This window comes from Kwoniella botswanensis, chromosome 1, assembly GCF_036426115.1.
Source record: "Kwoniella botswanensis chromosome 1, complete sequence".
In the NCBI taxonomy this organism is placed as follows: domain Eukaryota; kingdom Fungi; phylum Basidiomycota; class Tremellomycetes; order Tremellales; family Cryptococcaceae; genus Kwoniella; species Kwoniella botswanensis.
Window position 1 is genome coordinate 1,693,157 of NC_088599.1, and position 27,400 is coordinate 1,720,556.

A 27,400-nucleotide genomic window follows, 5' to 3' on the forward strand; every position below is an offset into this window, starting at 1 on the left:
AAACACCTAATTCAATTTGATCCCCCCATATAACAGCACCTGGCGACGACGGAGATCGCCGCTGGATGGATGACGGTTACCGGGTCACGGTCCACAGGATGACAACACTGACGACAGTGACAGCATCATTGATAGCGAGTAAGGTCTATAAAGATACCTACTGCGATCGTGACAACACTTTGGAGCTAGACGGGCAAGGCAGCGCACCCATCAGGATGTCAGGTCAGCACTCCCGACAGCTTTCCTCTGACGACACCCGGCAACATATCATCTCATCGCTATTCGCGAAGAGGGACGAAGATGGCACACCTGAAGAGACGTTGATATCATATTTGAAGGTGTACGAGGAAGATCCAGGTGATAGCCATGGAGGACCGAAGTCGAGATATCTCATGCTAGCTGGTGAGCTTGAGCTGCCCTGTCTGCTCGCTTGCCAAACGCAGAAAAGACAGCTCATGTTGTTAACCCTACTGATTAATCTTGATAATTTAGTCACTAAACTTGGCAAAGTGGTGATACACAAGGCCAAGCGGAATAACAACCTTTCATTCTCCAAAGGGAAAACATGGCATCTGGAAGATGTGAGGATATTAGAAGTCATTGGTGTGAGTCTTCCTTGCTTTATCAGCTATCGTCGCAGTTCTGATCCTGATAATTAATATTGTAAATTGAATGGTCAGCCTACCGACTTCGCACTGACAATGACCATCCGTCGATATCACTGGACGACGGAACGCTCGAAAGATCAAAGTCATTTTCTCAACTCGATAGTCAAAGTGTATCGAACATACACGAAGGGAGAATTACCTGAATTGATTAATTTCACACCTCCTGCTCAACCTCAACCTACCGCACCGAACTATAGTGGAAGTGACTGTAGGTCTAATTCGGGCTCATACTGTAAATTATGAAGCGCACTTACCTCTCTTCTCCCAGACATCCCTACACCACCTCCGCCAATGGATCGACAGGGCTCTTTCTCCTCACCCTTAGGCCGCTCTATGGAACTTGCACCACCGAACATAATGAAACAGACTCGTAGCGGATCATCCTCCTCAATGGCATCAGGAGCTTCAAGCCACTACCATCATTCTAACGACGGACGCTCTCGCCCTTCACTCGAGGAGGAAAGAAGACCTTCTCAAAGCGGGAGCGCGTTCAGTCGATCTCCTCTTGGAGAATCATCTGTTCGTAGACCGTCTATCCCTGATCAATCTAACGGTAGGACACCTTCGCCTAGGAATGCAAACGTACCTAGTCCTTCCAGCTCGAATGTGGCATTAGGAAATGGATATCCAAGGAAGGGGTCGGAAGATAGATTGACACCGAGTGGGTTGAGGAACGCATCGGCAGCTTCCGAATACGATGGTATGCCTTCTACCAATAGTAGGCCGATGACAAAAGCTTCAAGTGAGGGTCTGAGACCCATCAACGAAGGTGATAGAACGACTGTACCGACTCCGAATGTACCCTCAGGCTCAGGAAGAAGTAGAGAACAGAGTGCTCCTGCTTCCTCTACTGCTTCCGGTACTGGCTCCAATACACCGTCAACACTACGTCCTACACCGCAATTACAACCTGAATCTACATCACGTCAACAGCCCTCACAGCAGATGCTCACGCCCACCATAACCACTACGGAAGCTTCACCTCTCATACCTTCCGATCCTACATTTAGCAGTTCATCGAACGATAATATTCCAGCACCAGAAAAGAAGTTGACTCGAAGAGCATCTTTCCACCCTCCACCATTGGATACTACATTCTCGAGAGAAGTTTTGCTGAAATCGAAAACTGGTATATTACCAGGTGCCATTGGTTTATCGGTAGATGATGGACAGGAGAATGATCAGGCAATCATGAATAGTGTAGAAGAGATGTTAGAAGGATTTGATTGGACGGCTGGACTGAATAATGCTGGTAGTCTGGGTGAAAGGAAGAAAGGTGGAGCGGATGCGATTGAAGGTAGATTGTTGGATGAACTGGCTGCGTTGGACTCGGTAAGTCAGCTGGGTTGTCTAACGCGGTGAAAGGGATATCAAGCTGAATGTATTGCGTGCTTTGCAGGCAAATATCCATGCCTTCCTCGAGTCGGACGATCGTATAGCCCAAGTATTGGGTCATATAGACGAAGCATTATTGGAATTGGATGATATTGACTTGCAGATAACGGGATATAAGATGCAATTGAACGTGAGTCGGCTGCTTGCTACGAACATAGCTGCAAGCTGACAAGTCGGGTTAGGCCGTATCGGATGACATATCGTTTATCGAATCTCAGAATAGAGGTCTACAAGTCCAGACGTCCAATCAGCAAGCTCTGCTGAATGAGATCAGACAGCTGCTCGTGAGCTCAGTTACGTATAATCCCACGGTAAGGATATCGCCGCTGACCGCGCTCAATTCTGTTTCAGCAAATCGTCGAAGTGCCTCCTGAAGACATACGAACGCTCACCCAAGAATCACCTAGTACGCCTAGAGGTGTACAGACACTTGAGAGAGCGGCGGCCTCACTGTACAAAGCTCTCCAAGCTGGTATGGATAGTGGTAAGTCAGCTATGCTGCCCGCGAATTCCAATGACACAGCTGAAAATTTCAATTATCTGTCCCAGCTAATGCCGAAGTTGCGGCGACTATCGCTCGAATGCAGGAATACCGGGAAAACAGTTCACAATTCTGTAAGAGGGTAGCGGATTACCTAGATGTCACATTTAAGTATCAGGTAAGCCGCTTGACTGCTCTGCCAGTATCCCTCAGCTGATCAATTGTTTCTATGTAGTCGGATACTACTTTATCTGAATACCGTAAAACTGCTAAGAAGACTATGACTCTTGCACCGCATCGGTCTATGGGAGAATACCTCATGACGTATGAAGGATTGATCTTATATGTCAAGGAGATGGATGAAGAGAGATACCAAAAGCTGTGCTCAGTAAGTTGGCTCAGAGGGCAAACCTTTCTTCAGCTCGCGCTTGACGATATTGATGTTTGCCTTACTTTGCAGAATTACATGTCAACTGCCAGTCAGCTACATCAATCAGAGATGAAAGACTTATTGATGAATTTTATGGGATCCCTAAATTCTGCTTTGGGCGATTCCTCCAACGATGCCTGTAAGCTTGCGTGATACTTTTAGTGGACATAGCTTACATATGCTCCTCCATAGCATTCTCAACCGCCGTTGGACCCACTGCCAATATCGGAAAACCATCTGCTCTAATGAAGTCGAAGACTGTCATCGGTTTGGGAGGCTCTGGATCGAATAATCAGCAAAAGAAAGATAAGAAAGGTGGAGATGATTACTCTCTCAGAGCTTCCGATGTCAGCTATCTTGTTCCCTACGATTCCCCCTAGAACAACAGCAGCTGACTCGCTTCGATTCGGATCATGCAGCTATATAGACAAGCCTTAACAGAGATGATCAACCAGATAGTCTCTGAGGAAGATTTCATCTCCGCGTTCTTGCATCTCACAGATACCGAGTCGACTTTCGCGGATCATATGGAGCTTGACAGTTATTTCAGACGACAGGCTGCACGACATGCGAGTAAAGGGATGAGCGTGGGGATGATGCAGTTGGTGAGAAGTATGATGGATTTGGTATTTGGATTCGTGGAAGGGGAATTGAGACAGTGGACGGAGGCTGCTGTTGAGAAGGCGCCTGTGTGAGTGTCCTAGCTTCATTCTCATTTCCCATAGAATCTTGTCGGCTTGACTGGGCATGCGTGGGGTCGTCCTCCAGCTAAAGGGTCATACCTTTAATAGAGCCATCATCGGAATCATCGCTGTAACCGAACGTCTGGCTAAAGAAGCAGAAGAAGAGAATACTTCGATCTTCTTCACTCAACTGTTTGATAAGCAACTCGCCAGACAGAGACAGATGTTAGATTACTTTGTTGTAAGTCTCTGGCCTTGCTTCGGTGTATGTTGTTTTCAGCTGAAAAAGAAGCTCAAATCATATTTTTTCATGTCCTTCGCACGCAGAACGAGCAAGTTCGAGTGATAGAAGCATCCAAAATAACCATCAAGAAACGTAAAGGTGTTGCATTCTTCGTCAAACATTTCCCGGTATTCATCGAAAAGATGGAAGCTCAGCTTGATGGTTCGGATGACTTGCCCATCAGAACCAAAGTCAACGATATCTACGAGAAGATAACCAATACAGTGTTCACGAGTTTACAGCAGCTCGCTAAGATGGATAGAGCGGATAGTCAAGCGGCGGAGGATAAGGGGCAGCTGAATTACCATGTTATTATGATAGGTGAGTTCGCGTATGAGGGTAGAAGAAACCCGCCGGAAACGAAGGGGGTTCGCTGATCAATGTTGTTCCCTACAGAAAACATGCACCAACTCGTTGAGGATCTGGAGAAGCTCAATTCACCCGTACTAGGCGTGTTCTTACAACGTGCGAAAGCTCTATACGAGGAGAATATGGGTATATATGTGAAATTGCTGTTGAGACGATCATTTGGACGATTCATGGTGAGTGAAGATGAACTTTTGGTAGATCTGGATTGACTATAACCTGAGTTGTGTGTTTGATGTCCACAGGACTTCTTCGACGGTATCGATAGGTTACTAGTGACCACCCCAGCATCCGAAGTACCCCTTCATTCAGCTTATAATCGATCTTCCCTCAAGAAGATTCTGAAAGATCACGGATCGTTAAAAGACTTGAGGAAATCAATTGAAACTTTATCAAAGAGAGTTGACAAGCATTTCATACTGGATGATGACGAGTCCAATCAACCTGGGTCCAATATCAACAGCTCTTCCGCGAATGTGATCTTAGTGCAGATAGTGTGGAAAGAAGTGACAGGTGGATTGGTCAAGGAGATTCAGAGATCACAAGGTATCATGTCGAAATCTTATGCTGATTCGGGATTGGGTTTGGAATTCACTGTGAATGATGTCGAAGGGGTATGTAAGAGGATGAAGTGATAGTTATAGCTCGATATCATATATGTTCGAGATCTTGACGCGGACATGCATGATGTTCACGCCGTCTACGCCTCATTGTTGGCAAAAAGCGACTCCGGTTGATCAGGTCCGAAGGAGATAAGTCGGGTTTTTGTCGGACCGAAAGTGGAGGATGTCCACTTGATCTCAACCATCAGAATGAGGAAAAGGTCAAGGCCGAGGTCTAATGTATACAGAAAAGATATATATTAAGTGGGGAAGATTGATGTCCTTCTGCATGCATATCGATAGCATCTTCGCGACTACTTCTATCCAATTCAACCATTGCTTCTTCAACATATTTCGCAAAGTATACTAATATACCAACATGTCCTCGGCGAATAACAAGATCCTCAACGTCGCTGTTATAGGATGTGGGGAAGTCGCCCAGATAGCTCATGTGAGTGTTTTTTTGCATTTACCCATAGTGCTGATGGCGTCAGCCGTTGTTGTCAGGTTCTGATTTTGCATGTATATGACTCGTGTAGATACCGAACCTCATCGTCGCTTCTGACATGTACAAGATCACCGCACTATGTGATATATCCGTTCAATCACTTGAATTGTGCAGTAAAAGATTCGGTATACCTGATACGTTCACCTCTGTGTAAGTTTGAGTCGTAATCAAAGCAAAGATCACAATGTACCACTCCAAATTGATTCACAGGGTATGAAAAGTGCTGAACCCCTGCTTTTTGACTAGCACCGACCTCCTCGCTTCATCTATACCTATCGATCTAGTGTTCATCCTCACCGCCGATCAATTCCACGCGGAACACATCATACAATGTGCCAATGCCGGGAAACACATCATGATCGAGAAGCCCATGGCTCAGACTCTGAGAGAGTACGACCTAGTAGAAGAAGCTAGAGTGAAGAATAACGTGGTGATTTTTGTAGGGTACATGAGGAGGTATGCCACGGCTTTGGAGAGGTTGAAAGAGGAAATCAAAGGGAAGGAAATTAAATATGTTAGAGTGAGGGATATCATTGGGAATGTGAGTGTTGCTCAAGTCTATCCATCTATCTATCCATGTGGTTTTAAAGTATTTATGAGGTGTATAGCTAATGTACATTATTGATCTTTTATGATAGAACAAATACTTTACTTCCCAATCAGGTCAATACCAACAATATTTCTCCGACCACCCTTCGGCATCCACAGCCGAGATGATCAAACGGATCAAAGCGAACTTAGAGGAAAATCTGGGTGATAAAGCACAGGAGGATAAGCGTAATGCGCATTCATGGAGTCTGTTACACAGTTTAGCAAGTCATGATCTATCAGCGATGAGGGATGTGATCGGTATGCCGGAGAAATGTCTGTTCGCAAGTAGGAGTGATAATGGTGATAAGTCTTGGTGGTGGAATGTCGTCTGGGGATATAAGGGATTTAAATGTTATTATGAGGTGGGTCATGTCGTCCCTTCTTACTCTCTAGGAGATCGGACTGACGTTGAATCGAAATGGTCCGGTAGATGGCAATCGATGAAGTAGCGGTGTTCGATGCGCATATCGAAGTTTACACTAATGAGAGCCGAGTCAAAATCCAATATGATACGTGAGTATACCTGAGAAAAGCGATATGTTCGGTACTCTGTGCTGATTATTCTGTATGACTTCAGCCCATACGTGAAAGGACTGCCTATCAAGTTGACTATCCAAAAACAACTACCCTCCGGTGATTTCTCTGAACAGGTTATCCGACCCACATACGTTGATCCTTACACTCTTGAGTTACCGTTAATTTACGACGCGATCGTCAACGGGAAGGATTACAAGACGAAACCTCTAGATGCTAAGAATGATACGATATTAGCTAAGATGGTAATGGATGCGTTGATTGATTAGGTGAGATCCTGGAGAGAGATGATGTTGAGTTGGGAGATCTGAATCAGTAGGTATTCAATCGCGGTACATCAGTTGGACTTTGGTCAGCAAGGGTTTAGCAGCAACAATAGGCGAAGAGAATATGTATTTATCTATGCATCCTTGAAAACCAAACAAAGTGAGAATGAAAAGAAGTGTATTGTGTGGTCGTTTAAAGCCATTCGACACTAGATAGTCAAGATTAACATCAGTTTGCGTAGGCGGAATACTTGGCATATAGACTCACGTTCCAGGTGGCTTAGAGGTTATATCGTATACAACTCTGTTAACACCCTTGACCTGTTTTGCAATATCACACGTCAGCCCGCTAGGTCTGTCTTTCAAGATCAAAGATGCCCGCTCACCTCGTTGGTAATTCTCGAGGAGATCTTCTTCAATACCTGAGGAGGGAAGACGAACCAATCGGCAGTCATGAAGTCCTCAGTAGACACCGCTCGGAGCGCTACCACCTGATCATAGGTTCTCGCGTCACCGGCAACACCAACGGCTTTGACAGGCAATAGAGCAACGAAAGCTTGGGAGATTTGATCGTATAATCCTGCAGCTCGAACTTCCTCGATGTAAATATCATCGGCGTGTTGGAGGATCTTGATTTGTTCCCTTGTGACTTCTCCTAAAATTCGGATGGCGAGTCCAGGTCCAGGGAAGGGGTGTCGGCCGACCAAGTGGGCGGGAATGTTGAGTAGTCGACCAAGCGCTCGTACTTCGTCTGCAGATTCAAATCGTCGTCAGCGAACCAAACTGAGTGGGTGATAGAACATGACATAGTTGAGATGTGTTGTCAACACGACTCACCTTTGAACAACTCTCTGAGGGGTTCAATCAATTTCAACTTCATGTCCTCCAACAATCCACCGACGTTATGGTGAGTCTTGATAGTGGCCGAAGGACCTTTGAACGATATACTTTCGATAACATCTGGGTAGAGGGTGCCTTGCAACAACCATTCGATTTTACCTTTAGCATCTCCACCTTTCTCTTCTACCTCTTTCTCAGCAGCAGCTTCGATCTTGGCGGCTTCCTCCTCGAACACTTCGATGAAGGTGTTTCCAATAATCTTCCTCTTTTTCTCTGGGTCTTCTACACCCTTCAATCGAGATAAGAATAACTCGGAAGCGTCGACAACAGTCAAGTTGACTCCCAGGTCAACGGTCAACATCTTGTGGACTTTGGCAGCTTCGTCTTTTCGTAGGACTCCGTTGTCAACCATGATGGCGTGGAATCTAGAAAAAGAGAGATTACAAGTCAGCATTGATCAGAAATCGAATACTGCTTTGACCTGGCTACCCGCATTCACACAATTTGAGGACCCTTCCAGCTCTAAATATTACTTCTACTAAGAGATTGCTAAATCACTCACCGATCACCAATAGCCTCATGCATCAGCTTGGCCGCGACCGTCGAATCGACACCTCCAGAGACAGCACCAATCACTTGTCCCTTCTCACCGCAAATCTGTCTGATTCTAGCGATTTCCTTGGGGATAAAACTGTCCATCGACCATCCTCCCTTGATACCACAGACGTTCTTGACGAATGCACCGATCACTTCTTTTCCTTTAGGAGAGTGAGATACTTCAGGGTGGAATTGGACACCGTAGACTGGTTTGGAGTTGTGGGCAATAGCTGTCCAAGGTGAAGTTGGGGTGGAAGCTACGACGGAGAAGTCGGGTGGGAGTGAGGTGAGCTGATCGCCGTGGGACATCCACACCTATGAATTTGATAAGGATCAGTATCCTGTCTATGCATTTCATGACGAATCGCTCCATTGGTCAGATGCACCTCTCAAAGATGCTCTTTGACTTTGGTATGACAGTCATATACTGGAAATCTAACCGTTTCTTCGCATATGGCATGTATGCCGACTGAGCTGGGGGAGACTCACCTGCAGCCCTCCATCTTCCTCCATTTCAATACCCTCAAACAACGCATCCTGCTGCTTGTTGCCCGTCTTCTCAACTTTGATCTTGGCATACCCGTACTCCCTATGAGTGTGCGCATCAACATTTCCGCCGTGGGTTCGAGCAATCTCCTGGAGTCCATAACAGATACCGAGGATGGGTACGCCGAGTTCGAATACTGCGGGGTCGACGTGAGGGGCATCGGGAGCGTAGACTGAGTAAGGGGAACCGGAGAGTATCACACCTGTATATCAATCAAGGGAAGAGTTAGTCCAGTATTCAAAGATATCTTAAATATCTCGGAGGGGCAGATCTCTGAGGATAATCGAAGATTGGGTAGGGTGGCATCTTTAGGCTAGTCGTTAATCCCAAGACACATCTCGTGAATCGTCTTCCGTTGTTTGGGACCCCCTCAATCATCCTAAAAGTATGACCCACCTGCAGGTTTCCAGCTCAACTCGTTGATCTTCTGCGTACAAGGCAACATTTCACAGTACACCTATTCAGACCCATCCTCATCAGCGCCGATCCCTATCACATGGATAGTTGAAAGAGACCAGAGCTTACATTTAATTCACGACATCTTCGAGTGATCAAGTGAGAGTACTACCAACATCTCTTGATCAGCTATTGTTATTGTCTTACTTGGAATCCGAATTGTTGTTTGTTAACTCACCTGAGATCCAAAATCGAGGATGAGGATGGTATCGTACAGGCTGTGAATCTCCTCAGCGGAGGTAGCAGCGGTAGTGGAAGACATTTTGATGATGATCTATATCTAATTTCTAGTCTATAGAGTCTAAAAGAAGATGAAGAATTCAGGTGGACCACCGAAAAGTGTGAAATCGCCTGAAATTTTGATTTTCTGACTTTTCGACTTATCACAGTAGTTGCCGAATACGGTAATTTACTAGCATCGATAGATAAAGGCATTACCGTGATGAAGATATAAAGATAGGATAAGATGCATGTGGAAGGTAGACTATCCAGCAATCCCCTATCTATGTATGTATGTATATATAAGGTCAAGTATATAAATATAGTGGAATATCACTCGGCCTCAACCATATTTCTGTACCCAAGCCCAACCTATAGGAGCTTCTTCAACAATCTCCTAATCGTCGCTAATCTTACCAGCTTCTAACCACGAGTTCAACATTGTAAGAGCTTCTTTGGGTTTATCGTACGGTACCATGTGACCAGCACCTCTGATCTTGAGCATCTGTCGAGTCAAAGAGAAGGTAAGGTGATGTCAGTAAACACGACATAGTGGTCAATCCTGACAAGGCGAGAAATAAGCTAGAATAATACTAACGCTCAAATTACCATAAGTCTTAAAAAATCCTGCTACTTCATCGTCCACGGTCCAATCTGACCATTGAGCCATTTGGTACTCCTCTGCGCCAGTCCATTGAAGTTTCTCCATCCACATCTCATTGGCAACATGGTTACAGATGAAATCGCGCATACCGACGTACTGTGCATGAGTGAAGAGCATCAATCATAGATTCGGTTATGCCATACCATAGGCATCGAGATCAGTTGAGTCTGACTCACGTTCAACACTCTTATACCCCTCTCCAACAACCCTGCAACATATAGCCAAGTCTGACCCGTCGAATCCAAGGATAGACTAAAACGCATGCCGACGTCGTTATCGCATGAAGACCAATTGCCTCGGTGGGGATCGACTCCGAGAGTCTCCCGCACGTCAGGTAAATCAAGATACGTTTGGATCTTCTTGCTGCAAGTTCGGGTAAGTCCATTTCGTTCGACTCAATTTGAAGAGAAAACTTATTTTGGGCCGCGGTGGTAAAGGGAGATGTGACGAATATGACAAACTCACGTTATTGGATAACAAAGGGAATCACCCAATTCTTTGGGCGAGCAAGGCATCGAGACGTCATATGGATTGACACCGGCACTCCAGAAAGAACTTTCTAACACGTCCTGACAGTAGCTCATGGCAATAGCACAAGATGTATAATCGTGTGATTGAACACAGTTCTTCTGTGTCATCCGAGCACATCTGGGTAACTGCGATCACCAGTCGTATGCATCAGTCGATAAACGACATTGACCGATACTGATGAACATCGATGGGTGTTTCAAAATACTCACGTTTTCAGCCATTTGGACGCAACTAGCAATATTTTGTACTGGTTCGGTGAGATCACCGTTCAAGGTACATTGCTGCAATCAAGCAAGTCAGCGCTGAATATCCGGCGTGAGGTATGAATATTGGTCTGGTCAATGAATCACTCACGAAAGGGAAGTAAGATTCCATAGTGCTGACTGCAATTGCCAGATAGGAAGGCATGTCATCACTGATCGCCTCTGCTGAATGGTATAGATTCCAGTCAGACTCACACTCATCAGTGACCCCATTACCGATCATTACACTTTGCAAGTTGATAGGTGTTTTACCTTCTTTGATCAACTTTCGATTACCGTCCACGACTGCTGAAGCGAAAACTGGAAGGTATCGGCCCTGCGTCCGAAGATGGTCGTCAGCTCCTGAGAATCATATGAGGGAATAAATTATAGCCCGGGGTAATGCGGCAATTCTATAGGCGCTACTCACACCATACGATTCACCGGCCATGTGGAACGCTCTACCTTCGAATTCCTTGAATGTCTCGAAAAACTACATGAGATAAGCAGTATTAGCGATTCCCAAAGACCTCACAAGGGCAAACTTACGATCGATATGAAAGCCTGAACATCGATGGCAGCGGCTTCCGTGGTTCCCACTGTCTATGAGCGACAAACTATAGGATCAGCAAGAATTGTCGGTGGGTATGCTCATTGAATGTACGTACTTGGCCATGCTCCGATTGCGAGAATCCCACCCCGATAGGTTCATCAAGGAAGAATACATTCGCCTACGACGATTCGTGAGCGATCGCATTCTCATCTCTACGTCTGATTCGTTGATCATGACGTACCTTGTCGTTCCATGCGTAAGGATTGACCTTGGTGTCGTTGACGGATTTCGGATCGTCAGATACTGAACATGGTCCTAATTCCATAAATAGTCCCAAAGCGGATGAACAACCCGGGCCACCTAAGAGGGCAATAAATCACATTAGCTTGATTGCCAACTGTTCTCAAATATGTGCAGATGCTTATCATGCTATCCTTTGCCGTACGCGGAAGCTTCGCGCATACGTCCAAGAAAGCTTCGTACTTACCATTAATCCACATGACAACGGGGTCCTCTTTGGGTTTTGATCTCGATTCGAAGAAGTAGAAGAAGAGGTCTTTACCATACCCTACGTCGAGATAGCTACGGGATCGACCCTAGTCAGCATACAAGACAAGATTTGTAAAGATAGAAAGGGGTGTATGATCAGCTTGTACGATGCACTCACCCAGAATATGATCGTACATCCGGATCGCACCATCCTGAGGTGGATTTGATCCGGACTCGGTGCTCCTGCAGAGGAAACCCTCGTCAGCTGCCCAATTCAGATGGTATTGCCGCTTGTGTTTGCTTGTGACCCGCACTCGTGACAATGAGCGATGAAGCGTCGGGTGACGGTCCAATACTTCGCATGTCTGTACGAATCTGTCACCACCTGAACACTCACAGGGAATTTCTTATGGGTAAGGACAGTAAATTCGTCCCCCACACTCTCCAGTCGGATATCATTATCGAATCCCAAAGACGTACTTGGATGTTGTTGCACGAAGGTGTCGGCGAGGTTCAAGGCTTCCTGAGGCGTAGGGATATGTGGAAGTTGGATTGCTGAAATCAAGGGGAGTAAACCCAAGAAAGCTGTCGATAAGTGCATGACGGAGATTGCTAACGCGTGAGAGCTATCGACGCAAATGGAGAGTCAGGAAGAAGGAAGAAGGAAGGGGGGAAGCTGAGCCAGCACACGGATACCAGAAGCTACTATATATGGGCGAGATGAATGAACGGTGAAATGGTGCTGTGTGGATGTTGACTGATAAGACGCATGAGTGGACCTGAACTGTGTTGTCACCCATCGGTCGAATCCGGTTGTTGGATTGTGGAGGTCGCAGATGACATGAGAACACCATATGCTCCCATGGAAGTTGGCCCCGACCTTGTTAGTGGACCACCCTATGCTGTTCTGCTTATTCGATGGGCGCACCGCATCGGGATACGTAGATATCCGATTCTCCGACTTGCAGTCCACCACTATCCAGCGACTTTCAACCCCTACTTCATCTTTTTTCGGCAAATTTAGTTTCATTCCTGTTCTTCCAGCTGTTACTTGACTTGCAATAGACCAAAGACCAGAGTTCATGCTGCACGGCTACAAGTGCAAAAGTCAGAAGATGAGATGGAGAAGTGTTACTATGCATCTATGCTAAATTGAAGTCGTTTGGAGTATAAAATGGTATATAGGCTATGTGGTGTCAACTTTATTTCATGTGATATGGTGAAGATCCACTTTATCATTCCCTTCACTACCCCTTCTTTATCATCTTATTCATTCCTACCACTGATAGGTAGAGATGACAATATGGTTCTTGCTAATGCTCTTTGCTCTATCACCTACTCAGGTTGCACAACCCCAACTTTAGCAGGTCTCAACACCCTATTACCTATCATCCAACCTTCCGAATTAACTTCCATGATCTCTCCGGGGCTATGGGGTGTACCATCTTTCTTGGGAGGAGCAACTTCCTTCGGGATCATAAATTCAGCCTCATGGAGATTAGGATCGAACACCTCTCCTTTAAGATTATCCAACTTCTTCATCCCGTGTCGTTCGAATGTTTGCACCAAGGCTTTTTCGGTTAATCCTACTCCGTCGAATAACTGTTTGAGATGTTGGTTGTCGACTGGTATAGGTTGGGGTACACTCCTCAAAGCTTTTTGGAGTACATCGACAGTACCCAACAATGCCCGGGCAAAGGAAGCGATAGCGAATTCGGAAGCCTTTTTACGTTCTTCCTCGGCTCGTCGGATGGCTGTTTGATAGTCTGCCCTAGCGTATTGGACCTCTTTCTGTCAATGCGAATGATAGACAGGCCGTCGTCAAGTAATGGGTAAAAAGCAGGGTTGGTCACGGTGGACAGATGAAGGGGTTCAAGGAATCGTGATGGATTATTACCAGTATGGTTTAGGCAAAAGTGAAGAATGGAGAGCAAAGAAGGTGAGGGATCAGCTTCGTTTCTTTTGTGTGTGATTCGGGCGGATGCAACCCACCTTCAACTCCTTCAATTCCTCCTCCAACTCCTTAGCCCTCTTATCACTCTCCTTCTTCGCATTTTCCAGTTCTGTTATTCTCTTATCCTCCTCAGCATGGAAAGACTCCTCTTTCTTAGCATCCGTTGACTCAGAATAGAATCTAGCGCCCAGTCGAGTGGAAGGTAAGGGTATTATCCGACCGGCTGAAGTGGCCATAGGGGGTCGAAGGGGGATTGAAGATCGGAGGGATCGGAGCGGTGCGGCGAGAGTTCGAGGGTTCATACTGTATACTCTATACCTGTACGTTGATGTATGTAGTTGTGCAATGGGATATCTTTTTTTATTGTTTGATATGCTTTCGTTGATGGATCAGTCACTGCAAAACACCTATAGCACTGGTATGTTCGAAAAAAGTTGGAACATCGTATGCAGGTGGAGGGGAGTTGACCTTTGCTTTTCATCCGAGAACCGCCGTCTCCTAAATGGACAACCTCATTAAGTTGGTGGCGGCGTTTTGAAGTAATTCCGGCAACAAGGTGATTTGATCCCGTCTGTGCTGTTGCATGGTGAGTAGTGTTTACCCTGGAATTCCCAGATACAGCATAACACAACCGTACAAAGTGATCTCTTACGGCCAGAACAACAAATAACCCTTTGTCATCCGCACACTCACCCAGATTCATACATCTTACATCTCAACAGCACTGTACAACTCAGCGCACATTCGCAACGGCTCGATCCGGACGACCTCGAATACATTAGTCATCGCCAAAAACACTCGCGGCACTACTACAACCTTCTTTCAAGCCGTCCTTTCGGCGACGCCTGCTCAAGATGTCGGAATCAGCTTCAACACCTGTTCCACCTCCCGCAGAAGGATCCACTGCACCCGAGGGATCCCCCAGACCTGTACCATCATCTACCGAGCTCACCCCCGCACCTGCAGAATCCAATACCAACACACCCTCTCATGAACCAGTTATCGATCCCGAATTGATGGATTTGCCCGCACCTCCTCATCACAACAACAATAATAACAACAGCAATTCTACGGATAACAATGCGAATGGAACTCAACAGGAAGGTGAAGGTGAATCTAAAGAGTATGATATACACGGTACAAGCTCAGGAATGGGAATAAGGGAATCAATAGCTTCTGCTCCCAATCCTCGACCGGCGGATTTCCCACCTCCTGATCAATTGAACGAGAACCTGTCGTTGGACATGGACGCGATCGCACAAATAGCAGCGGAAAATGAAGACATGCCTGGATCTCCCACTGCCAAGATGATGAGAGCGATCGCACCTCCTACAGCCATCATGACAAATCCCGAATGGCCTCCTGTAAGTACCACATCTTGATGTTGGTGGCACTGCCGCTTGTTTTTCTTTATCTTATCGCTATCTCTTCCATCCCATCATCATCCCCTTCTGACCTTGTGGCAATTGGCAATAACATATACTGATTCGTGGCGATTCATGTTTTCTTAGCCCCCTCCCAACGCTAGTGTCAATCTCTTCATTGGTAAGTCCGGATTCAATCTAATGCATAAAGCTAGGAAAAGTACTCTAGACTGACGTGATCTTCTCTTCTTCAGGCCGTGCTTTACTGTCAAATGGAAATGACAATTGGCCATTGGTGGGTTCGGTTCCACATCAACCTTTAATATGTTTTCATCTCTCATCACCATAGTGGTGATCTTCAAACGCTTGATCGTGTATTCCTCTCCGTCATCATGCATCGAATCGGTGACGCGTCACCATAATCCACCATACTCCTGTTCTTACACTTCATCTACTAGACCCCTATCTTTCTCTGTATCTCATCCCCATCATAACGCATTGGATAAGCTATATACACCTACCTGCTACTCAATCTCAACCTCAAACATAGAAGACATGCTGACGCGTATATCTCATCTGCTTCTCCTGCAATCCCTTCCGCTTCCAACCACATAATCACACAATCAACGCACTGTCCCCTTGTTTCCCTGTTCTCTCAACTCCACTGTACTCCATACCCACTGCACCTAACCCCTCTGCTTTTCCCCCTCTGCCGACATTCACCATCTGCCCCTCCCAGAAACCCAACGAAATCGTCAACTGGATTCGAAAACACTACCCCTCTGAATGGGATGGTGACGAAGGACGGTGTTCTGCCCATCGAGTGCGAACCTACCTCGCCCGTAAGGGTGCCGACATGTACTACGAGAAGTTGAATCAAGGCTGCATCAACGGGTGGCGAATTCGTGCCAACCATTTATGGAGGTTCGATAATGGTGGATTCCAAGGAAGGGGTATGAAGCAGGAAGAAGCTGCGGCGAACGCCCAGAAGGAACAAGAAGCTTTGGCTAATGCAGCTCGAAAGGAAGCTGCCGCTGCTGCCCTTGCTGCTGGACATCCGAATGTCAAAGTGTCAATGTCGAGTCCAGGTATAACGACTTTATCTCAAGATGCTTTAAGTACTTTACATCAACAGGCAGCCAGTCAACCGAATAAGAAACCTAGATTGTCAGCTACTTCCACTCACGCCAAGACAGGTGGTTTGACGGGTCAATCCAGACGACGAAATACCAAGAAATCTTCATTACCTGCTCAACAACCCCAACAACAACAACCACAGAGTGATTTAGGTTTCTCTCAACCCCAACAACAGGATCAGAGTCAACATCAACAACAATCGTATTATCAAGATGGAACGCAGTTATATGGAGTTGGTCAGTTGGATAATAGTCAGATTCAACCTGATCAATCTACATCAACCAATGTGTTAGATCCATCATTAAACCAACAGACCGGTACTGGTGAAGGAGTCGATGGAAATGATGTAGATATCAATATGGTTCAACAGGCTATGCAGGCTGCGGCCGGTCAGATGGACGATTTGGATATGGGTATACAGCTCCCCATCGAAATGCAGATGCATTCCAACGGACATGAAAATGACGATGTCAATGATACCAGGTTCAATTTCGAGGTCGTAGATGTTAGTCCGGCTGATGGGCATGGTCATGGTCAGTATGGTGGGAATGGAAATTATGGATATACCGGGTAGGGTGGAGTAGAATTGATATCCTGCAAAAAAAAAAGTTTACTTTTTCTCAATCCCATCTTCTATCCATTTTCCTCAGAACAGACATTCTGTCCATCTTCTTTCTGTCTTTTTGCTTTCTTTCCTTCATCCATCCATTCCGGTTTACAGATCATTCTGATTGTTTCATTTTTTACCCCTATATATTTTGTCTTATACCCAATATGAAAAGCCGCCATTCGTCTCTTGTACGATGATTGGTCATGGGCTAGAAGAGATCCCACTGAATTGATCAAACCGAACTGAATGTTCAATATGATGATATAAATAATATACTATCAACCATATGTATATGTGTAACAAATACTTGAAAACGCATCATGCCGCAAGAACTGATTATGCGTGTTTGAAATGGATACTTTTGCATTTAGCATATAAGCATATGAATACTAAATTGACCTGAAAGATTGCTGCACAGCAACTAATGTCAGATAAGCGTCCCTTTTCTATTCCTATCTACACTCCATTCCATCCTACCGAATGAAAAACATAAGTATAATATGATATTCCAGATGTATGCCACAGTGGTATGATTTATAGATTGATTACCTTTACACAAAAATATGTTTGTTAGATCTTCCCTTTCTTCGTCCGCCTCGGCATAACACGACTAAATCGATCCTTCGCTTTATCTTCTTGATCGTCTACCACTCATCAATTCCTCTTCGAACTTTGCTCTCATACTTCTATCGATTGTCTGTATGTAATAATCACCTTCATCTCCTTTCCAAGTGACCCAATCTGGGAAGTAGCGATGTTTGCTTAATTTGACGATCGCACCGAATGAGTCGCACTGAACGGCATCAAGGGATATAATCAGTGTCAACATCATCAAGCTATACAACGATTGTCTATCTTAGAAATCCGATGTGATGATGAGCAAGAAAGAACTCACATTGTTCTCATTCATTCTAAATCCTTCCTGCACGAAAGGCTTCAGGCTTACTATCTTGGCGCCGTCCTTGAGATCAAGGAACATATTCGTCAAGTCGTTGTTCAGCGATGAAGGGAAGACTTCGTTGTTGACCAGCTGTCATCCATCAAGCCTAAATGAGCCGAAGATTTTCTTGCTACGAAGGAAAGTTACACTTACAACAACATCTGCTTCTCTCAATCTCTTAGATACCATCGGATGTACCCTAAAGTCACCTTCGTGCACTTCGACATCCAGGTTCCCCTTCAACCCCCACATCGCCCATCGACGTTGCACCTCTTTGAGTTGTAGTCTCGCACAGTGAGCTGGTACAGGCAAGAGTTCGAATCCGTAACTGCGACAAGGGTGACTTGTTATTAGCTTTCATACCCTTTACTCCGGCTAAGAAGCTCACCTTCTTGATCCCGCTTGGACCGCTGCTTGGAGAACACAATTGCCTACACCACTCCCCAAATCCACGCTATGACGATTTATCAGTATAAAGACTCGTCATCCTGTCATGAGAAAAAGTAACCCACAATACTGAATTCGGTCCAAGTTCTGTCTGCTCGATGACTCGACTCATAAAGCTATCAGATAAGTCAGCTACATAAGTTCCTCGTCGACAGGTAAAGGATGAGTTCAGCTCACTTATGTCTCAATTCGCCGTACGCATCTTCTTTCGCACTGATAGCTTCCGCGACTTCGATAGGATGTTTGGGATGATGCTAACAAGAGCCGGTTCTCTTCTATCAGTTTACATAGCATTAGGCCGCGATTCAACAGAATTATGCAACTCACCGCCAATGTATACGCATAGGGACCGACCACCCTCGAATACGCAGATTCATGCACGAAGTCCACCAACTGCGACCATTCCCTCTTCCTCATCTGTTTTCCCTTCGAATAGACTTTCATACTTCCTTCTTGTTGCAGTTCTGACATGGCGTTATTGAACCTTTCCATAGCCCGCAGGAAGCCCGGTCCATCTCTACGATTAGGTGCGAGAGCTTTACGCAAGGCATCACCTATCGTTTCTGTCGGTATGGAGTCTGGAGGAGGAGTAGCGAGAGATCCGGCGAATGGTGAAGTGAGCCTGGAAGGCATTGATGAAGGGGTATCCAATGGATCGGAAAGGGAGTCGGACAATTTACCGAAAATGTGCGTGTGAGAGGGTGGAATGTAGTCTGATCAAAGGTATATCAAACTGTCAGCTTCGACATTAAGATTTGTAGCACGTTTCTGCAGCTTACGCTCTAGGATCATACGAAGAGCGTTCCTCAATTCTGATATAGGATTATATTCTCCTGCGGAAGTCGGAGTGAGAAGGATGAACCTGCAAGCAAGATCATATGAAAGTCAGCTTAAATGACGAATAGTGTTCGTACATGGTCTAGCTCACTTTTCTTTACAACCTTCAGCAGGATATAGTAATTCAACCGAAGGTGGAGTATCACCATTCTCGAAACCGGGTTGAGGGAAATCTATCACAATATACATATCGCATTAGCATTTCACCGCATCACGACTAGTATCGCAGACAGGACTCACAAGCTTGATATTTCTCCAAGCCTTTGCTAGTCTCTCCCCATCCGTTACCTGCACTAGCCCACCCCTTCATCTTCCCTTTTAACACCTCTTCGCATTCTACAAAACCAACCCATCCCCTGTTATATTCCCCTCGCATGTCCACTTGATCCAAGCAGAGCAAATCATCTTTCCTCCCTAGCAGATCATCATCTCTACCTAGTAAGCTTGTAGGTGTGGAATTACCTGAAGGTGATGCCTTCTGACGTTTCAGTTTCGGTTTGGGATCCAAGGCATCTTCACTTGATTCTGAGTCTGAACCTCCATTGTCTGACTCCGATTCAGATTCTGATTCCACACGTTCTATCTTGTTTGCCTTCCTCTTCTGACCTGGTGATCTACTGGGAACAGGAGATGATGTGGTTTTGGCTGGTCTGGGACTACTTGATTTTGAATTGATGATAGCTGACGAGACTTTCTTGAGTAATGTCGGTCTAGGTGATGGCGATGATGTACCATTTTTGCTAGGTGAGCTACTTCCGTTGATCCTCCCCTTGTTTGCACTTGTGCTGGTACTGCTAGAAGGTACTTTCAAATGCCCAGTGATAGTACTATTACTGCTATAAGATTTTGACGATGTGGGTGTTGATGTGGATGTTGGTTTTGGTTTTTGAACGACGGAGACTTTCACTTTTGATACCTGTGGTCCGCGCTGTGTACCATTTTGATCGCCGAATATCGAAGAGAACATATCCTACTTCTATACACCGAGACCTTCAGTGAGAATGATGACTAGATGGCTAATGAGATCACAACGAGATATGAGGGGTTAAAAAAGAAAGAATGTGATGGAAAGATGAATGGTTAAATTGGGATGGATGTTTACGATAAATAAATCGATTTATTTGCCACTCAAAATCAGATAACGGTTAACATCCATCCGTTTTGGAATTTCGAAATTATCTATACCTATCAATCGTTCTGTCCATCTTCCCACAGGCTTTTATTAAGACTCACTGCACAGGGTGTGTAGCTAGGGTATCACAGAGCACAAAACAGGTCAAGCACCCGCTCTATCCTCACCATGTCGAATTCGTTCCCATCTTTGGCGCATACTCCTCGAGCATTCCCACTACCGACCATCTCAGAAGACACGCTTCATTATGTTCTTCATCTCCCACCGAGCTACGAACTCACCTCGACCGCTTTACTGCTCACTCAATATGTGGAGTCACTGTTGATACAGCGGTGGTTATGGAACAAGGATACGTGGGAATTGAAGGTCGCTGAAAATGGGGATAAGTTGGAAGGTACGATGCGAGTGGGCGATGCAGTTGACGATGAGTGGTTGGTAGTTTGGTTATTAAAGATGATCAGTGAGAAATGGCGAGATATCATCATTGGGTGAGCTTGAGTCTCTTCTCTGCTATTTTATGTTATATGTGTACAACAGCTGATATCCATGCTCGATTCATAGCGTGCGAGATACAGATGGTGAATTCCTGTTGATCGAAGCTGCCAACGAACTTCCATCTTGGGTCTCACCTGAAAATGCTGAAAATAGGGTATGTCTTTTGCTCTCCCACATCATCAATAGGTTGCTGACATGATAATCATGTATTGTAGCTTTGGCTGCAAGGTGGACATCTACATTTGATACCATTATCTATACGTTCAACTTCATTAAACTCGAAACCGAGACAGATACCGGACGATGAAGACATGGAGAAACAGTTTGATCCCGAGTCCTACATATCTGAAGAAGACGCTATCAGAGCTATTCGGACTGGTAAATATAGAGTGGAAGAGAAGATGGAACAAGCAGTCTGGGATAGGATATCATGGTGAGTTATTCCATTTCGACTCTCAGATGTTGCCAGATAAAGCTGAAATATCATAATGGGCGTAACAGTTATCCAGGTGCTCTCAAGACTCACCAGCATAGAACCAAGGCATATCTGCCACTACCAATAGCGAAGGCTTTGAAGAAGAATCCGGAATTGATACAAAAAGCTGTCGAAGGGTTTTATGTTCGAGATCCATCTCAATTACGTGTAAGTTTATAAATCCTGCACTCGAAGAATTGCTGATGAGAAGCTACTTCTTGTGCCTTCTGCTATCATTAGGCTGCAGCACGTATGACCCATTTCCCACCTTCCACCTCCATTCTTACACCTATCACAATGACCCGGGCTGCATACGCCCAGCTACAAGGCCAGGTTTTCCACCCACCGAGGATATTCGGTCCGGAATGGCATGTACCTGATAATCCGAATAACGAAGGCGAAAAACGATGGAGGGATTTAGGTGTAAAGATAGCGACGGGATTTGAGATCATGTATAAGGAGGGTGGCAACAAACATCGAAGTGGACCCAACAACCAGATTGAGGACGGCTCTTTGGCTAGTGACGAAGGGTATAAGGTCTTTTTGGATCACTTGAGGAAAGCGGGATGGTTCGGTGATGAGTTGGAAGATAGCGAGAAATGGAAAATGAGAGAAAAAGAAGCTAAAAAAGGATATCAGAGTATCAAATCTTCAGAGTAAGCTTGCTGTATACCTGTTCGATACTATTAGCTGACAATTGACAATTTTGGACCATTAGTACTGCTTCCCAAAGACCTTCATTCGCTTATCTAGTTGACTCGGCAATTTCGTCTGCCTCAGATCTCGATCCCGGAGCACTGAAAGCTGACCCGTCATATCAGGAAGATAGTGAATCATGGTTAGAAGTTTCACCTGATGAATTGGACGGGATGATGATGCGTGCATCTGGGCGTACAGCTATACCTGATGGGAGTACAGATGGAAAGGCAGAATTGGGAGAGGAACATGGTCAAGCATTACAGGATTTGGCTAAGAAGGTGGAAGATTTCGTTGGTGGACAGGGTGATGTGACTGGTGCAAGATTCGAAGAGTAAGTCATCATCATAGTGTGAATCATGATTATTCGAGCTGACCCATTTGTACGATGTAGTGAATTATCGGATGAAGATATGGATGACTCCGATGATGATGACTCGGAAGAAGAGAGAAAGACGTTAGAAGCTCAGAAGGAGAATCGACTGAAGAATCTCGTCGCACCTCTTCCAGATGAAGAATGGGGTAATAAGACCCAAATTCGACAAGAAGGTCCTTCTATGGCGAAAAATGATATAAATCCGAAAATTGAATTGAGGCCGTCGAAAGATAAAGTCAAGAAAGAAGTCAAATTCGATCATAAAGATATTTTCTCCGCTTCATCATCTTCATCAATCAGACCACCAAGATTCGCCAAGCAGGAATACGACGGAGTAGTATCAGAATCTTCGGATGAAGATGACGATGAGGATGAGCTACCTCCCGCAGGGACAATAGGAAGGAAGATCGCTCAGATGAAATGGTCTGAAGGTGATCATCGAGCTCCTAAAAGCGCTACGATCGAGGAGATCACTGAAGAAGATGAAGAGAAGGAGAGGCAGAGTCAGCTGAAGCTGGATGGCGATATAGACTTAGATGAGGAGATGCAAAGGCGTGTATGGGGTGATCCCGACGATGGGGAAGATGACGATGATGACGACGAAGCGGACGATGGGATGGAGGTAGACGTAGATATGGCTGAAGAACAGGAAGAATTTCTCAAATTCGCTAAAGAAGCTTTGGGGATAAACGACGATTTGTGGAAAGGTATAATAGGGGATAGAGAAGCACGAGGAGGTGAGTTGCACGTACATATATCCATTCTGATTGAAGTTACTATGACTGATCTCATATGATATGGTAGCATTCGTTCCTCAGAACGAATCTGGATCTGGATCTGGATCGACTTCCAAATTCAAATCATCCGATTTATCCCAACCAACTTCGAAAGGTATCACCAAGTCAAAAGTCGGTAATAGGAAGAAAGTGCAGTTCGATTCCAATTCCGATGATTCACCACAGTCCACCACTCAACAAGGTAATTCATCCTTGAGCTCATTCGACGAAGTTATGAAAGCCATGGACGAGGAATTATCAAAGAACAAACCTTCTGCATCTGCCAATAAACCCAAACCTAGATCAAAACCAAAACCAAAACCAAAATCAAAAGCCACTACGAACGAACCGAAGAACCCATCTTCATCAAATCCTTTACCTCCTCTTCCTACCGAGGAAGATCTTGAGAATATGGAAGAGGATGACTTACTAGCTATGGATAGAGAACTAAAAGCAGCTTTGAAAAACGCTGGTATATCCGATGACGAGGATGAGGATGATGAAGAAATGAGAGAAGGCTTAGGTCAATTGGGAGAAGATGATAAGAGGGAGTATGAAATGATGAAGCATTTCTTGGAAAGTTACAGATCACAATCTGGTGGTAGTGGAGTAGTAGGTAATTTGTTTGGTAGATTGGGTAATGACAAGAAGCAATGATATAAACATACAATATAGCTAAATGACAACAAATGCATAATCATCATCATAATTTGGTGATATATCTAATGAATGCTTTACATTCTCCACTTCATCTCGTCTTGATTCCCATTCATCTCAACATCATCACCGTTAACTTCAACTTCACCACCTTGAGCATCGAGTGCGGCTTGAGCTTGGAGTACCATCTTATCTTCTTCGAGCTGTTCAATATCATATCATTGATCAGCTACAACTCTTGACAAAACCTATTGGGTGAATGAGCAACATGTAACTGACCTGTTCAATCTTTGATACCCTCTCTCTCCTCTCATCGACCAATTCCGCATATCTAGCTTGTAAATCCCTTTCTTTCCTCTGCAAGATATCCACCTCCTCTTTGATCTTCTCCAATCTCGCCGGTGTTCCACTTTCCTCAATTGTCCTTAACATCTGGAAAGTCTCATAATCCCTCTTGGACTGTTGTATCTCCTCCATCAATTCCGATATCTTCGTCTTATGTTTCGAACTGATCATCTGGTATCCACCCAACTTTTTGGCCAATTTCTTCTCAGCCTTGGAAGCTTTCGTAGCTTCACTTATAACTTTATCCTTTGTGAGCTCAATATTGGCTAGGTAGCATTCCCTCAATTCATCTTCAGACAAAGAAGACTTTTCGACGTATTTCCTAAGTGTAGGTGAATATATCAAATTGTCCTGAGTATCCTGAGAAGACCAACTCGCGGAGAAATCATTGGTATTTTGATCTTGATCTTCCGAGAAATTCGATGAGATGACCAATTTGAGTTGTCCATCGCTTGCACCGGGTAGACCCAATTGACCAGCTAATTCACTATGTATAGCTTGTTTGGCAGCGGCAACGAAATCATCTTCAGGCATATCATAATCTGAGGCGGTTCCACCAGGTGTAGAAGTGCCAGGAAGAGGATGAGCGATCGAATCATGTTTCATCAACATGGCTACTTCCAAGTTGACCATTCTGAAGGCAGCTGCCATGGCGGAATCCGCATCAGCTTCGACCGAGTTCAACTCTTCCAGTATCTTGTAGGTGTTGACGTTGACTGGTCGAGGTAGATTCTGCTTCACCACTGTACTTCGTCTTTCCAATTCTAATCTCTCTTCCAATTCCCTTGCAGCCCTCAATCGTCTATCTCGTTCAGCTGCATCTTCTTCAGAAAGCGGTACCGCCTCGTCCTCTTCCTCTTCATCTTCTTCCGTCTCCGCAAGTTCGAAGTTATTCTCGGGTTTGGGCAAAGCGGCGAAACCTGCCTTCAATGCTCGTCGAGCATCGGCTATACGTCGTTTCTCATCTCGAGGTGTTTCGCCGTAGTACGATTCCCCGTCGTTGATACTGAGGTTATCTCGTGGTGTCCGTGAGGGAGTAGCACCTACACCGCCGACCGTTCGTGGGGTAGCGAGAAGCCCTCCACGAGCAGGGGTAGCAAGGGGATTAGGGGTAGGAGCGACACCATGTCGGGGAGTAGCACCTTCGAAACCAGTTCCGCCAGTATCACCACCGTGGAAAGGAGTGTTCTCATCACCGAGAAGAGGTGTCTGAGCGTTGATCATGTTTCGAAGATTTCGAGCTTCGGCCATAACGTTGTCCTCTGGATATTTCACAAGTCAGCATATCATACACGCCGCCAGCGATCAAAGGGAGCAATATATGACTCACGCTGAGGACCTGTTCTAGGTGTCCTTGCCATCCTAGCTTGACCTAAGCTCTCGTATTCTCCCAATAATCCTTCAGTAGCTTTGCTTCCAGATCCTTCACCTCCAACAAGCTCCCGCGCCAATTCACCAGCTTGACCGATCTTCACTATATCCTCCAATTCTTGCTCTCCGACTTGAGGCATTGGTAAATTCAACTTCCTCCTTCTAATAATTTGTTCTTGTTCCTTCAGCTTCTTGATTTGTGCTTCTCTCGCCTGAACGAACTGCGCGGTCTGATTGCTCTTTCCATCATTACCCTTCTGTCGTTTCTTCTTCTCTTCCAATTCTTCTAGTTCCTGCTTCCTCTTTCCCTCTAAAGCTCGTAGCGACTGGCCGACAGGGGCTGCATACACTTTGGCATTCTCCTCCGCCACATCGTAGAATCCAGGTGCGGGTTGCTTTTCGAACGGGATATCGGCGTTGTACTATATCATATGTGGGATCAGCTGACAAGTCGGTCTTGACGAATAATGCTGCACTTACGTCCATACCCTTCTTCTTGGTTTTAGGTCGAAGGCTATTCGTGATATTAGGTTAACAAATGGTCTTTATACCTAATTGCATAACCGTCGACTCACTTGATACCAGCCGCCTTCAGCTCTCTCTTTTTCTGTAAAAAGGCCAATCTTCTAGCTTCTTCTAACTGTCTCTCTCTAGCTTTCCTCTTGGCTTTTTTACCTTGGGTATTCGCCAATCTCGCTCTTGCTTCAGATAACATTTCTTTTTCTGCACACCACAACCAAATGTAAAAATCCATATCAGTCCACTGTTCAATTTCAGTGCTTTTGATTTGATTGGATCTGGTTTACTCACCATCATCATCCATATCTATGGGATCAGGTCTTGCCGCCCTCGTTTCAGGATCCGTATCAATTTCACCAGGTTTCAAACCTCTCACATCGGCTGCGGGTCTAGCTTCTACATTTTCGCCCGCACCCAATCCCAGTTCTTCATTATCCTTAGCTTCCGCATCATCTAACAGTTTCTGATACCTTTCTAAACATTGGGTAGCTGTTCTTCCAACTATAGGTGCTATCGTACGCCATTGTGTAGGCATCAACTTGGCGAGGTGTAGTAGCTTTTCATCTTCCGTCTGCACACCACAAATACATGAGCTATTATTTAGATGAAGCCGTCGGGCTGTTGAGGTGGGGGCTAGCTCACCTTTGACCATTCGACCTTCTTGATGGAAGGATCTAACCACTCATACCATCTTGCTTTACATTGTTTCGGTGTTTTACGAACCAACAGAGATGATATACGAGCCCATTGCTAACAGAGATTCAACAGATATTAGTAACCCTCATTCGCCACATGTACAGTGTACCAAAGTATATGTGTATAGCTTCTCTTCGCTCACATTCTTTCCATATTTCGATATGGCGGCTTTCAATATTTCATCCTCCGTGTTCCTCCACACACCACCTTTGATGATGATTCGTACCTATTCCACGCCGAGTTTATCATTTCCATCAGCTCTATCACGCACATATAGGTCTCGAGGTGATGACATACCATATTGAACGAATAGTCAATCTGCTATTGCTGTTTTGATGACTGATAGCGAAGATTATCTGTTGTTGAATGTTCAATGTTCAATGTTCAACTGAGCAAGCACGCTGACAGACACTGAGACGCATCATGCTGAATAGCAGACGGAATTATTCGGCATTTCTCACCTATCACAAGATGTGGCATTCCATCACTTGGAATCAAAAGTCCACAGAGAGGGGAAGTGGGGAGATTGAGATTGAAATTATTCATTGATATGCATGCAGACAATATGGTCGTTCTTGAATTGCATATATATTGCATGCCAGATGAAAAATGAGATCGGGATCGAAAT

General features: G+C 45.2%; 9 protein-coding genes across 9 annotated transcripts; 4 read left to right on the top strand and 5 right to left on the bottom strand.

The window, feature by feature from the left end:
- Positions 1 to 215: 215 nt before the first annotated feature.
- On the top strand, positions 216 to 4,941 carry L199_000657 (uncharacterized protein; the record flags this gene model as incomplete). Its single annotated transcript, XM_064886421.1, has 16 exons — positions 216 to 402; positions 493 to 605; positions 681 to 876; positions 937 to 2,000; positions 2,068 to 2,193; positions 2,246 to 2,347; positions 2,415 to 2,547; positions 2,613 to 2,722; positions 2,780 to 2,932; positions 3,005 to 3,113; positions 3,167 to 3,321; positions 3,394 to 3,665; positions 3,766 to 3,898; positions 3,985 to 4,261; positions 4,337 to 4,482; positions 4,552 to 4,941. The coding sequence occupies 16 exons, from the start codon at positions 216 to 218 to the stop codon at positions 4,939 to 4,941; spliced, it is 3,666 nt and encodes a 1,221-aa protein (XP_064742493.1).
- Positions 4,942 to 5,287: 346 nt separating this feature from the next.
- Positions 5,288 to 6,810, top strand: L199_000658 (uncharacterized protein; the record flags this gene model as incomplete). The annotated part of the gene is made up of 6 exons (XM_064886422.1): positions 5,288 to 5,359; positions 5,448 to 5,566; positions 5,663 to 5,957; positions 6,055 to 6,369; positions 6,438 to 6,520; positions 6,585 to 6,810. The coding sequence occupies 6 exons, from the start codon at positions 5,288 to 5,290 to the stop codon at positions 6,808 to 6,810; spliced, it is 1,110 nt and encodes a 369-aa protein (XP_064742494.1).
- Positions 6,811 to 7,071: 261 nt separating this feature from the next.
- Positions 7,072 to 9,509, bottom strand: L199_000659 (GMP synthase [glutamine-hydrolyzing]; the record flags this gene model as incomplete). The annotated part of the gene is made up of 8 exons (XM_064886423.1): positions 7,072 to 7,128; positions 7,194 to 7,558; positions 7,645 to 8,072; positions 8,210 to 8,559; positions 8,734 to 8,993; positions 9,188 to 9,248; positions 9,317 to 9,355; positions 9,426 to 9,509. The coding sequence occupies 8 exons, from the start codon at positions 9,507 to 9,509 to the stop codon at positions 7,072 to 7,074; spliced, it is 1,644 nt and encodes a 547-aa protein (XP_064742495.1).
- A 354-nt stretch (positions 9,510 to 9,863) lies between these two features.
- Positions 9,864 to 12,546, bottom strand: L199_000660 (uncharacterized protein; the record flags this gene model as incomplete). The annotated part of the gene is made up of 14 exons (XM_064886424.1): positions 9,864 to 9,971; positions 10,065 to 10,226; positions 10,307 to 10,493; positions 10,596 to 10,786; positions 10,871 to 10,942; positions 11,016 to 11,044; positions 11,120 to 11,240; positions 11,334 to 11,396; positions 11,453 to 11,506; positions 11,572 to 11,634; positions 11,698 to 11,816; positions 11,944 to 12,038; positions 12,124 to 12,188; positions 12,343 to 12,546. The coding sequence occupies 14 exons, from the start codon at positions 12,544 to 12,546 to the stop codon at positions 9,864 to 9,866; spliced, it is 1,533 nt and encodes a 510-aa protein (XP_064742496.1).
- A 734-nt stretch (positions 12,547 to 13,280) lies between these two features.
- On the bottom strand, positions 13,281 to 14,201 carry L199_000661 (uncharacterized protein; the record flags this gene model as incomplete). The annotated part of the gene is made up of 2 exons (XM_064886425.1): positions 13,281 to 13,736; positions 13,938 to 14,201. The coding sequence occupies 2 exons, from the start codon at positions 14,199 to 14,201 to the stop codon at positions 13,281 to 13,283; spliced, it is 720 nt and encodes a 239-aa protein (XP_064742497.1).
- A 552-nt stretch (positions 14,202 to 14,753) lies between these two features.
- On the top strand, positions 14,754 to 16,974 carry L199_000662 (uncharacterized protein; the record flags this gene model as incomplete). The annotated part of the gene is made up of 4 exons (XM_064886426.1): positions 14,754 to 15,263; positions 15,411 to 15,444; positions 15,518 to 15,558; positions 16,003 to 16,974. 4 exons carry the CDS (start codon positions 14,754 to 14,756, stop codon positions 16,972 to 16,974), a joined length of 1,557 nt encoding a protein of 518 aa, XP_064742498.1.
- Positions 16,975 to 17,638: 664 nt separating this feature from the next.
- Positions 17,639 to 20,201, bottom strand: L199_000663 (uncharacterized protein; the record flags this gene model as incomplete). Its single annotated transcript, XM_064886427.1, has 10 exons — positions 17,639 to 17,803; positions 17,906 to 18,040; positions 18,104 to 18,278; positions 18,339 to 18,404; positions 18,463 to 18,513; positions 18,575 to 18,651; positions 18,725 to 19,110; positions 19,177 to 19,259; positions 19,326 to 19,407; positions 19,475 to 20,201. The coding sequence occupies 10 exons, from the start codon at positions 20,199 to 20,201 to the stop codon at positions 17,639 to 17,641; spliced, it is 1,947 nt and encodes a 648-aa protein (XP_064742499.1).
- Positions 20,202 to 20,534: 333 nt separating this feature from the next.
- Positions 20,535 to 23,841, top strand: L199_000664 (uncharacterized protein; the record flags this gene model as incomplete). The annotated part of the gene is made up of 8 exons (XM_064886428.1): positions 20,535 to 20,854; positions 20,928 to 21,015; positions 21,077 to 21,294; positions 21,363 to 21,504; positions 21,577 to 21,992; positions 22,055 to 22,366; positions 22,427 to 23,145; positions 23,213 to 23,841. 8 exons carry the CDS (start codon positions 20,535 to 20,537, stop codon positions 23,839 to 23,841), a joined length of 2,844 nt encoding a protein of 947 aa, XP_064742500.1.
- Positions 23,842 to 23,918: 77 nt separating this feature from the next.
- On the bottom strand, positions 23,919 to 27,067 carry L199_000665 (pre-mRNA-splicing factor CEF1; the record flags this gene model as incomplete). The annotated part of the gene is made up of 9 exons (XM_064886429.1): positions 23,919 to 24,044; positions 24,121 to 25,448; positions 25,517 to 25,979; positions 26,038 to 26,071; positions 26,133 to 26,280; positions 26,368 to 26,647; positions 26,719 to 26,826; positions 26,915 to 26,998; positions 27,044 to 27,067. The coding sequence occupies 9 exons, from the start codon at positions 27,065 to 27,067 to the stop codon at positions 23,919 to 23,921; spliced, it is 2,595 nt and encodes an 864-aa protein (XP_064742501.1).
- Between the last annotated feature and the right edge of the window lie 333 nt (positions 27,068 to 27,400).